We start from the raw sequence: 10,670 nt of genomic DNA, 5'->3' as shown, positions 1-10,670 counted from the left end.
GGGTTGGTCTCTTCTCCCAGGCAACCAGCAGCAGGACAAGAGGGCACAGACTCAAGCTCTGCCAGGGGAGGGTTAGGTTGGATCTTAGGAAGAGATTTTTTCTGGAGAGAGTGCTCAGGCATTGGAATGTGCTGCCCAGGGGTGGAGTGGATTCCCCATCCCTGGAGGTTTTCAAGCTGAGACTGGATGTGGCACTTAGTGCCATGGTCTAGTGACCACAGTAGGACTTGATGATCTTGGAGGTCTTTTACCCAATTGATTCTATGATTCTACGATTCAATGATACATGGACTCCCTGCCCAGCACTTTGTCGTGAGCAACCCAATTGATTCTATGATTCTACGATTCAATGAGACATGGACTCCCTGCCTAGCACTTTGTCGTGCGGACATGCTGTGTGTGCTGTGAGACAGACAGGCTCTGTGCCAGGCCACCAACAGGCCCAGGGCCATAGCACCTGCAGTGAGGGTGCAGTGATTATGATGCCTCTGCAACGTGTGGGAGACACTGAGCACCACAAACTGCATGATTCTATGATTCTACGATTCAATGAGACATGGACTCCCTGCCTAGCACTTTGTCGTGCGGACATGCTGTGTGTGCTGTGAGACAGACAGGCTCTGTGCCAGGCCACCAACAGGCCCAGGGCCATAGCACCTGCAGTGAGGGTGCAGTGATTATGATGCCTCTGCAACGTGTGGGAGACACTGAGCACCACAAACTGCACTCAGGGAGCTGTGTGACAGTGAAACCAATTCTAAGGAGTTGATACTGTCGTTTTTGAGTGGTTGGTGAATATATTTACAATTCTGATTTAGATTTAGGTTTAGATGAGATGTTCAGAAACGGGAGGTGAATTGAGAGCTTTGAGTACCTGCTCTCCTCTTGCTCCAGCAGGCTGCGGTACGTCGCTATCTCCTCCTCCAGCTTCATCCTGGTGTTCAGGAGAATTTCGTGCTCTCGGAGCTGTTTCTCAATTCCCCTTCTCACATCCAGCAGCTCTTTCTCCAAGCATTCAATCTCACCTTCCAGGTTTTGTAGCTGCATGTGGTACTGCTGCTCTGTGGCACGCAGGGAACGTTCCAACCCCTTTTCCTGTGAAGTTTAACTCGTGTTTTAGGACTTGGAAAGTGTGTGCCTAAAGATCTGATACATATACATGGTTTCATTAGCAAAATCTGTATTTTTACATCAGTTCTTGTAAGATTATTCCCTAAGAACAGCAGTAAAGCTTCCAAGGTGATACTTTGGCTGAGGAATTTTCCCATAAAATCTGTGGTCATTTAAGATTGGATGGAATTGTAGCCACCCCTTGCCCAGCAACCCACTGCCACCGAGCTTACAGATCTCTGATTTACCTGCTCAATTAAATGCTGTCCAGTTCAGTGCTGTGTGAACACTGTCCATGTGCTGCTGGGGCTCCTCTGGAGCGCTGAATTCAGCAAGCTGCTCTCATTTTACCATGAATGAACTGATAACTTTGGTCCACAAATGCAATAAAAATCATAAACCTGCTGGGAATTGGTTAGGCAGAATGACCAGGACATTGGTGAGGGAGCATCATGCAAATACATGTTTGGCAGGTGTGAACACAGGACAACACGTGTGTGTCGAGAGGCAGATCCTGCACAGGACACATGGTAGGTTGGTGTGTGTGGGTGAGGGCTCTGTGAGGAGCTGGAGCCCTCCCAGAGCTCTGCATTCCTGTGTGCTGGGTGGTGGCTGTGACTGTCACAGAGCTGACTGTGGGATAGTTCACATTAAAGACAACATTTCTGTTTTCCAGGAGATTTCAGGTATCATTTGTGACACTTACCACAGCGTGGAGAGACTCGATTTCTATCTGCATGTGGTGCCACTGCCTCCTGGCTTCACACAGCTCTGCTCTGGCTGCTTTCAGTGCTTCGGCATCCTTGTCCATTCTCTTACTTGTACCTCCTTCTGCCTTCAGGGGCCAGGCAAAAGAGAGCAATATTAGAAACATTCAGATAATGAAAAGAAGTCAACACATGAAAATATCTAGTTGGAGTTTTTGTGAGAGTCATGTAAATGTGTGAGGAGTTACATTTCCTATGCTGTGTAGAGGGAAAGTCCTTATCTCACTGTGTGTGATGGGAAGTGGTTAACCACATCTCTATCCCTGGCATCTTTGTCCTGGAGGAATTCCCAGAGAAATCACCCTGTGGTACTGAGACCTCACTCACCTCTGGAGCAAACAGGCTGAGAGGAACTGCAGGTGCTTCAAGCTTCCAGGTTTGGGTTTAATGGAATTTTGATTTCTGGGTGGTTTTTTGTTTTACCCCTTTCTTTCTATGTAAAGTGGGTTTTTAAGCCAATCCTGAGCATGTGTGAGGTCATTTAGACTTGCACTCAGCTTTGGTTTCAATATGTTCCTGCATGTAACTTCCAGAATGACTTTGGCTTATGGAAATTCTTTTTCCTTTTTGATTCTGAGTTTCCCTGCAAGTGGTGAAGATGCCACATAAACCCTTGAAACAGCACCTGCTCTTTTGCATATTCTACTGCTTTATGCAGTTTCTTGTGATGACATCAACTCTAAGAAAAGAAACTCTTTAATTCAGGCCTTATGAACCAAGGAAAACCAGTTTTTTTGCTCCCCCATCCACACCAACCCATTGCAGTTTTACCAGGCCATCATTTTTGGGGAGAGATCTAGATTTGGCTCATCCACAAGTGAACCCCCAATGTTCTCTGCTTCCCCTTCCTTGCCTGGGTGCTGCAGGATTTGTGTGTCAGGATCATACCAATGTGCACTGCTGCTTTGTGCCAGCACCAGGCTAAACTTGGCTGCACTGTCGGATCAGCCAGGCTGCAGCAGTGCCTGGCCTGGCCTTAAAAACAGCCTCCAGGATTCCTGCAATACCTGAGTGCAAGGTGACAGAATACCTGATCCTCCCCTGAATCTCTTTACATTTGATGGCCAGGAATAGTTTTGCCGTTTGATTTCAGTTGGGTTTGGAGCTGTTTGGTATGGAAATCCCTCACAGCAGCTCTGTGTGTTGGTGATGTCCAATCAAGCTCTATGAGAGAGATATTTGCTGAGGAGCAGAACTGTGAGCCGCTGAAAATAGTTCCTGCAAAGGCACAGTTTGCTTTACCAGAGGTGCAGAAAATGGCAAAGCTTGCTGTATACAAAAGGATCCTTTTTTTCCTGCGGGATAACTCCCTGGAGCTAGAGTGTTGCAGCCTGTGTCATCATCCCTCAGATCCCAGCAATAAGCCCTGCTGCAGGGGCAGGAAAGCATCCCTAGGAATTACACAGCATTCCTTCCGTGGCAATCCATACCCTAAACAACACCTAGCTGCGATTCTTCGCGTTCCCACCTTACTGCAGTAAAATCCAAATCCCTTCCCCTTGGAATCTGCTGCATCGGAAGGAATTACTGTACCTCTCAGAGGCTGCGGGAGGGACCGTGCGGCCGGGGCACGGCCGCGGGCTCTGCGAGGTGTGTGGCTGTGTGGAGACATTACCTGCGTCCTCGCTGAGCTGAGGGTCTTGGGCTGGTTTCGGCTGCCGAGCGGGTCATGCTTTGCCCTGGTGTGTCTGCGGAGCCGGGTCGGCTCCATCCTCCTCCTCCTCCTCCCATCCTCCGCGGCTCCCGGCCCGGCTCATCGGGGCCGTTAAAGCGGCAGAGCCTCATTTCGGGGCGCCCCGAGGGGCAGAGCTGCCAACCCCTCCAAGCACGGCACGAAACAGCGGTGCCTGTGCTGGAAACAGTGTATCGCTGTCCCCGTGGCTTGGAGACACTGTAACGCGGGGGATTCTCAGCTCGGAAATGTCAGGGGGAGAGATAAATTGCAGCTGGTCAGCACGAACAGCTCGGGCAGAGGGGCAGGAGGGGCACAGCCTCCCTGCGGCCAAACTGGACCAGTGTGGGGATGTCACAGAACTTCCCTGAAAGTATCTGAGACTCAAGAAGGTGAAGCCTCAGGTGTCTGTCCTGACCTGAGGACTGTCCTGTTTGGGGAAAGAGATGTGTTCCTAGGCACCAGTGGGGATGTCACAGAACTTCCCTGAAAGTATCTGAGACTCAAGAAGGTGAAGCCTCAGGTGTCTGTCCTGACCTGAGGACTGTCCTGTTTGGGAAAGAGATGTGTTCCTAGGCATCCTCCCACCCATCACTGCCCTGGTCCATGGGCAGAGCACACGGGGAGGGAGAGGAACCAGCACTGCTGGTGTGAACAGCACTGGAGCACCTTGTGGCTTTGGCTCCTCTGCTGCAGAGGGAAAGTGCTGGGGAAGGAACACCTCAGACACCTCACTGCTGTCAGAAAAAGGGTCTGGGTTGTCCCTGGAGGTGTTTCAGTACCTTTGCCAGGTATTGAACAGAACACAGAGTGTGTGAGGTCCTTGCACCTCTCCTGACAGCTCCCAGCAGGTACAGCACAGGTTGTCTGCTGTGATTCTTCATCTCCTGCCTCACCGGAGCACTGGGTCATCCCAAAGGTCTTGTCTGCTGTGAATGGCTCTTCCTTATTTCAGTTTTACCTCTTACCCATTTCAGTTGTTTTGGCAGGGCACAATATGCAGCAAAACAATTCAGATTTCAGTAAAAAAAATAAGAATTTCCAAGTGGGAATGAATTTTAGGCTCTAAGTAAGAACACACATCAGTGAAGTGATAAAACAGGCAGCAAACTTGGACAAGACACTCATCTTTTTAGAAGTCAAAGTATTGTACCACTCCAAGGTCTCCTGGTGTGCATGAGGCTTCCCAGGCCTTGGCTCTCTCCGCTGGCACATGTGAAAGGATCCTGTGTTGGGATTTTATTTTCCTTAGCTGACTGCCTTCCAGCTGACCTGGGCTGAGATGGGAAGGTTTTGTTGTGCACACTCTTTTCTACAAGTGTCTTAATTGTCCCAGTTCTATGTAGTTCTAAACCCCAAGTGTTGGCAATGTTTGGCATTGAGGGGATGAGAACAGTTGCATAAGGAATCCATTAGGAATCCATCAGACAAACACAAGATTATGTACTTTGGGACACTATAAACTAATGCTTTATTTTTCCACCTTTTTTTTCTCCCCAGGTGTAAAGGGAACACCTGGCTCTGAGCTCCCTGAAGGCTGAAGGTAAGGAGGTGTAAACAACTGTTTCTTCCCTCTTAGAGAATGAAGGGACACTAATACCTTAAAGCTTGTTGAGTCCTTTTTATTAGTCAAGAAAACTGGAAAATGAGGTTAGAACAGCAAAATTTTTTGATCTGTTAATTGCTAAAGATTATAAAAAAGCAGATCTGATTGAAGGTGTGCTTGGTATTTCACACTGTTGAGCAGAGAATTGATGAGATGTTTAAGGAACACCCTGAAAATCACACAGGTAATGCTGATAGAGTGAGGCAGGAAACATTGCACAGCTGCTAGGAATGACAGTGCAGGCTCTGTCTTACGTAACAGAATCTTAGGACAAAGCCAAACTTTTTATCCCTTCATACAAAAGAATAAAGTTATTTATCCACTTTGGCCTGGAGCCATCAGATCCTTTGCCTCATATCTTCTCTTCAACTTCCTTAACGTGGGATGCAATGACTTTTCCATCTACCACTTCTTCCACAATTGTCTTGATCTTCCTAGTTTTGGTTGGATCTAAAGATCATAAACAAACAAAAACCTCTGTATGTTAAAGATGATAAACACAAACAAGGTGTGACCAGTTACCTCCTTTTCCTGTGTCTGTGGCTCTGGTTATCATAGAATCATAGAATCATAGAATTCAGGGGTTGGAATGGACCTTACAGATCATCCAGCCCCAACCCCTGCCCTGGGCAGGGACATCTCCTCACTAGATCAGGTTGCTCAAGGCTCATCCAGCCTGGATTGAACACCACCAGGGTCAGGGCAGCCACCACGTCCCTGGGCAACCTGTGCCAGTGTCTCACCACCCTTAAGAGTAACAAACTTTTGTCTCATATCTAACCTAAGCTTCCCCTCCATCAATTTGAACCCATTATCCCCTGTCCTATCACTGCAGTTCCTAACACAGAGTCCCTCTCCAGCTCCTTGTAGGCCCTTCAGATATTGGAAAGTTGCTCTGAGGTCTCCACACAACCTTCTCTTCTCCAGGCTGAACAGCCCCAACTCCCTCAGCCTGTCCTCACAGGAGGACATAATGACCTCCAGGGTGTAGTTAAACAGAATAACATGTGTTGTCCAATTTATAAGAAGGACTTTGGGAACAAAATCCTATTCAATCAAGTTCTACTTACCCTGAGAAGAATCCAGTGACTGTGTTTGAGATTTGGACCCTGTCAGGGATGAGCTTTCAAATGTGACTGCCTGTCCTGCACCCCTGAAAGCGAACCAGAGACATATGTGATTGCAGGAATTTCGATGGGATTGGGACAATCTCCCTTTTCCTGGTGCCACTGATAGATTATCTAAACACTGAGCAGAGTGGGTCATTCTCCTCAGTCAGTGCATCTGTGTTATTTCAAGTCTATGTGCCTTTTTCTCCTCTGGAGAATGTTCTGCTTGGTTTTACCTCTCTTTTTTTTTTTTTCCTGGAAAGGATTTTGCTACAGCAAATAAACCCAAGGAGAGACTTTGTGTCAGTTCCTTACATGAACTCTCCATCCAGCAGACGCCTGTAGGTCTCAATCTCCATTTCCAGGCGACTCTTGATGTCCAGAAGCTGCTGATATTCTGCGTTCTGGCGCTCCATGTCAGCCCTGACCTGGAACAGCTGCGACTCCAAGTTCCCGATCTGCAGCTGGATCTGTGACAGCTGAGCACAGTAACCACCTTCTGTTTCTGCTAGGGTGTCCTCCAGGGATTTTTTCTGTGTGAGGATAATAAATAATTTCTGATTAAGGAAGAGAAATTTCTTTACAAAGGCAAAACCAGCTGAAGCAGTTGAAGGGAGTGAGTAGAGCCTCATTACTCAGAGCGTTTTATTTTCTCCTGGAAATACCAGTTTGAACACTGGTCCTTGTCGCTTCCCTGAGTGTGAACATAAAGCTCAGCTGCTTTGTGATATGCTCCTTGCAATTCCGTTGGATGTGTTAAGGCTATTTAGGACCTAAACAGGATTTAACAAGAAATAAATCTTAAATCCTGTGGAATAGTAGAAGACCTAACAGGGCTTTTGAAGGTGCTGGCTTGGCTGTGAGCAGTCAGCAGCTCCCAGGACATACCATGGCGAGCTGGGACTGCAGCTCTATCTCCAGACTCTGCAGAGTCCGTTTTAAATCCGTGATCTCGCTCTTTCCTGACTGGAGCTGCTCCGTGTTGGTGGAGATTTCCCTTTTCAGCTCCCCACTCTGAAAGGACAAGGAGGAATAGGGTGTCAGTTTACTGTCCCAAGTCCTGAGCTCATTTACCCCTGCTTTTGCTGTCCCTGGGTGTTACCTTCTCGTTGAACCATGCTTCGGCCTCTTTGCGGTTCTGCTCGGCAATGACCTCGTACTGTCCTCTCATGTCATTCAGAACCTTGGTCAGGTCAGTCCCTGGGGCAGCATCCATTTCCACACTGACCTGGCCAAACTCACTGCTTTGGATGCCCTGGAGCTCCTGGAGAGATTGGAAATACAGAACAGGTTCTGTTAATGAAAGGCAAAATAGTTCTACCAATAATATAAGTACAGAAACATGCACGATACAAATTCTGTTTCAACAAGAATTACTAGCATATTCCCTTCACTCTTTCACTTAGGAAACTCCAAAAAAACCCAGCAAACAAAGCAGATAATGAACCAAAGAACTCCCACTGGCTTAACCGAGGGAATCATTTGATGTTTCACAATTCCACCTGCCTTGTTATGGACTCACAAAAGGGAAAAAAAGGTACCTCTTCATGATTCTTCTTGAGATAAGCCAGTTCTTCATTCAGGCTTTCAATCTGCAGCTCCAGGTCAGCTCTGGTCAGGGTCAGCTCGTCCAGGACTCTGCGCAGGCCGTTGATGTCAGCCTCCACGCTCTGCCGAAGAGCCACTTCGTTCTCATATCTGTGCCAAGGGAATTAAAACTTGTTTCTTACACAGAAGAGCCACTTCGTTCTCATATCTGTGTCAAAGGAATTAAATCTTGTTTCTTACACGGCTCATGAGGGCAAATGCAAACTGTTACTGTGTCTTCTGTGGCTTTTAATAGGAATCTTAACACTTATAATTATTGTTCAATAATTATGTTGCAAGTGTTCTACAAGGAAAGAGATTTTTAAATGCAAAAGAGTTTCTTCCTTCAAATGTTAGTAAGGGTTTTTGTAGCACTGAGATTTGCTCACTTCAGTCTGAAGTCGTCAGCAGCCAATCTGGCATTGTCGACCTGCAGGATGATCCTGGCATTGTCGATGGTTGCGTTAATGATCTGCAATACAAACAGTGCTCAGAGAAGGATTTTACAACCCAAAGGCTTCACAGCTCTGCAGTGGATCTGCAAGAGTTTGTAGGACTTGGTTCCATCATTGCCTTCTCCTTCCTTCAGCTCAGCCAAGTCACACTGTGTGACACAGCGACAGAACTGCTGTTAGCATGAGGGAGAAGCTCAGCACATGTCAGCAGTGCAAGGTGACAGAGCTCACCCCAAGTGTCCGTTCTGAAGGACAAATTTACTCTTGGCTTCTGAAAGAAACTTGTTATTTTAATCTAAAATGCTATTAGGTGAATTACAAACATAAAGCTACATTGAGCACATTGCTTTGCTACCTTGTTCCGAAGATCTTCGATAAGAGGATAGAACTTGCTGTAGTCGTTCCCAGATCCAGGGCTGCCAGTGCCAGGGCCACTTTTCTCGTACCACTCACGGATTTTGCGCTCCAGCTCAGTGTTGGCATCCTCCAGGGACCTCACTTTGTCCAGATACGCAGCCAGACGGTCGTTGAGGTTCTGCATGGTTTCCTTTTTTGAGCCAGAAAGAAGACCTCCATCCCCAGCACCTGCAGGGCCAAAGCCACCTCCAAACCCAGACCCCGAGCCACCTCCAAAGCCACTTCCAAAACCAGCGCCTGAACTGCTGCCAAAGCCACTTCCCAAACCTCCCCCAAACCCACTGCCCAAGCTGCTTCCATAGCCACCACCCAAACCACCTCCAAACCCTCCACCAAAGCCACTGCTCAAGCCGCTCCCAAATCCTGTGCCCGAGCTGCTCCCAAAGCCCCCACTGAAGGCAGAGCCTGAACCCAGTAGAGAAACAGCACCAAAACCTCCCCCAGAGCCACCGCCAAACCCAAGGCCACTGCCACCAAAGCCTCCTGCGCCACTAGAACTGGACATCCTCATCGATCCCCCCCCAAATCCGCTGCGAGAGGAGAAGGGCCGGGAGCCTCCGCTGGTGCGCACGGACAGGGCCATGGTGCTGGAGGGTGGACACGACAGAGAGCAGGGTCAGCCTTATAGAGGGATGGCAGTGGGTGTTCCAGGAGGAGTCCCCACCTCCCAGGGAGAGCCTTCCTTCCCTCTCTCCCTCCAGTGTGAACAAAGGGAGTCAGTTTAATGTGTCCTGACCAACCACAGTGGCATGTGCCAGCAGAAATTGCCAAGGGGAGTGGAAATCTGCTGCCCTCCAGGTATTTGTATGAGGGGAAATGGGTAGGGTGGAGCTGAGGCATCACGATCATCGTGTTTTGTCATGTGCAACGGAGCACAAAGAGTTGGCATTTAAATCCCTCCGAAGTAATTGTTTTGTCGTTGCATATTCAGGGTTTCCTGGGTTGGGGCTGTTAGTGCAGGAGTTTGCTTAGGTCAGCAGAGTGGTCCCTTTGATTTCCTGATTCCCAGGAATGTCTTTCTTCTCATAATGCTTTTCTGGCTGGAGCCTCTGCCGGATTAGCACTCCTGGATGCTTGATAAGAGCAAGGCAGGTGATCATCAGGTGTGCAAGGGCACATGGACGTTCAGTGAGCTGCAGGGAGATCATGGACATGGAAACATAAATAGATTTGATTACACCCAAAGGGATTTGGAACTGGGTTTTCTGCCCTAACCCTTTTGTCACTGAAATCCCTCGGTGTGACATGCATATAGCATATAACACATAGCCTAGAACAACAGCTTGGACTTTGAGAACTGACCATTGTTTCTGCTAAACATTTTGCTGTTACCTCAAAACAAGGAATCTCATTTCTGTATTTTGTGCTTTTTATAATACAAATCTAAACCCCAAACGTGGCTCTTCTGGGGGCAGGTTTGGGCATGGGAACCCTCCCAAACTGGTGTGTTTCTCTTCTGAAGTTATTTTAGTAAAGGGAAATTCATTTTTCCTTTGTCCTGGCTTAATTATATAATTGGATTTGTCAACTGAAATGTGTTAATTTGTGATTTCCCTGCACCCAGGAGCATGGGTGCTCTTGGGGGCAGAAAGGAGTGGAAGATCAAAGGGGTAAGCAAAGCATTTATGTGGAAAGGAGCTGATATCCTGTATCAGTGACTCAGGGCAGGGAGAGCAGAGGATTAGTTTTTTGGCAGCTGTTTAGGTACAGTAAATGACACTGGACAGGTGAGGTTCAAAGGGAAGAGCTTTTTGTGTTTATGTTCTCAAGAGGAAAATGTAAACCCCTGGGACTGAGGATCCAGGTGTGGCACAGGAGCGTCCCAGGGACAGGGAACATTCCTGGTGCAGGAGGTTTGACAGGGATGGGGGTTGTTCAGAGAGATTCTGACTGATCAAAGAGCTTTGGCTTGCTGCAGTCAAAAAATCATAGAATTTAAGGCTTGGA

The 10,670-nt window shown here is 47.9% G+C and overlaps 2 protein-coding genes across 2 annotated transcripts in view; both read right to left on the bottom strand.

Moving 5' to 3' along the window:
- KRT222 (keratin 222) overlaps positions 1 to 3,588 on the bottom strand; it is a 5,758-nt gene extending 2,170 nt beyond the window's left edge. The window contains exons 1-3 of the mRNA XM_009076795.1: positions 3,493 to 3,588; positions 1,817 to 1,945; positions 875 to 1,095 (exon numbers count right to left, since the gene is read on the bottom strand). Coding sequence (XP_009075043.1) covers positions 875 to 1,095; positions 1,817 to 1,945; positions 3,493 to 3,588 — 446 coding nt within the window. The remainder of the gene's footprint in view (positions 1 to 874; positions 1,096 to 1,816; positions 1,946 to 3,492) is intronic.
- A 1,919-nt stretch (positions 3,589 to 5,507) lies between these two features.
- On the bottom strand, positions 5,508 to 9,306 carry LOC103804196 (keratin, type I cytoskeletal 12-like). Its single transcript, XM_009076793.1, has 10 exons — positions 9,099 to 9,306; positions 8,955 to 9,050; positions 8,662 to 8,909; positions 8,241 to 8,323; positions 7,806 to 7,962; positions 7,367 to 7,528; positions 7,153 to 7,278; positions 6,586 to 6,797; positions 6,226 to 6,308; positions 5,508 to 5,605 (listed from the first exon to the last, which is right to left on the bottom strand). The coding sequence occupies exons 1-10, from the start codon at positions 9,304 to 9,306 to the stop codon at positions 5,508 to 5,510; spliced, it is 1,473 nt and encodes a 490-aa protein (XP_009075041.1).
- Positions 9,307 to 10,670: the final 1,364 nt, after the last annotated feature.

The sequence above is a fragment of the Acanthisitta chloris genome, unplaced genomic scaffold, assembly GCF_000695815.1.
Source record: "Acanthisitta chloris isolate BGI_N310 unplaced genomic scaffold, ASM69581v1 scaffold35656, whole genome shotgun sequence".
Classification (NCBI taxonomy): Eukaryota; Metazoa; Chordata; class Aves; order Passeriformes; family Acanthisittidae; genus Acanthisitta; species Acanthisitta chloris.
The sequence above is the reverse complement of the archived record's forward strand: the minus strand, read 5'-3'. Positions and strand labels throughout refer to the sequence as shown.

Coding starts and splice junctions, on each gene's coding strand:
- LOC103804196 (XM_009076793.1), bottom strand. CDS start 9,306: ATGGCCCTGTCCGTGCGCACCAGCGGAGGCTCCCGGCCCTTCTCCTCT. Junction 7,963..8,240: donor GCTGACGACTTCAGACTGAA/GTGAGCAAATCT, acceptor CCCTTGGCACAG/ATATGAGAACGAAGTGGCTC. Junction 7,279..7,366: donor AAGCATGGTTCAACGAGAAG/GTAACACCCAGG, acceptor TTGTCCTTTCAG/AGTGGGGAGCTGAAAAGGGA.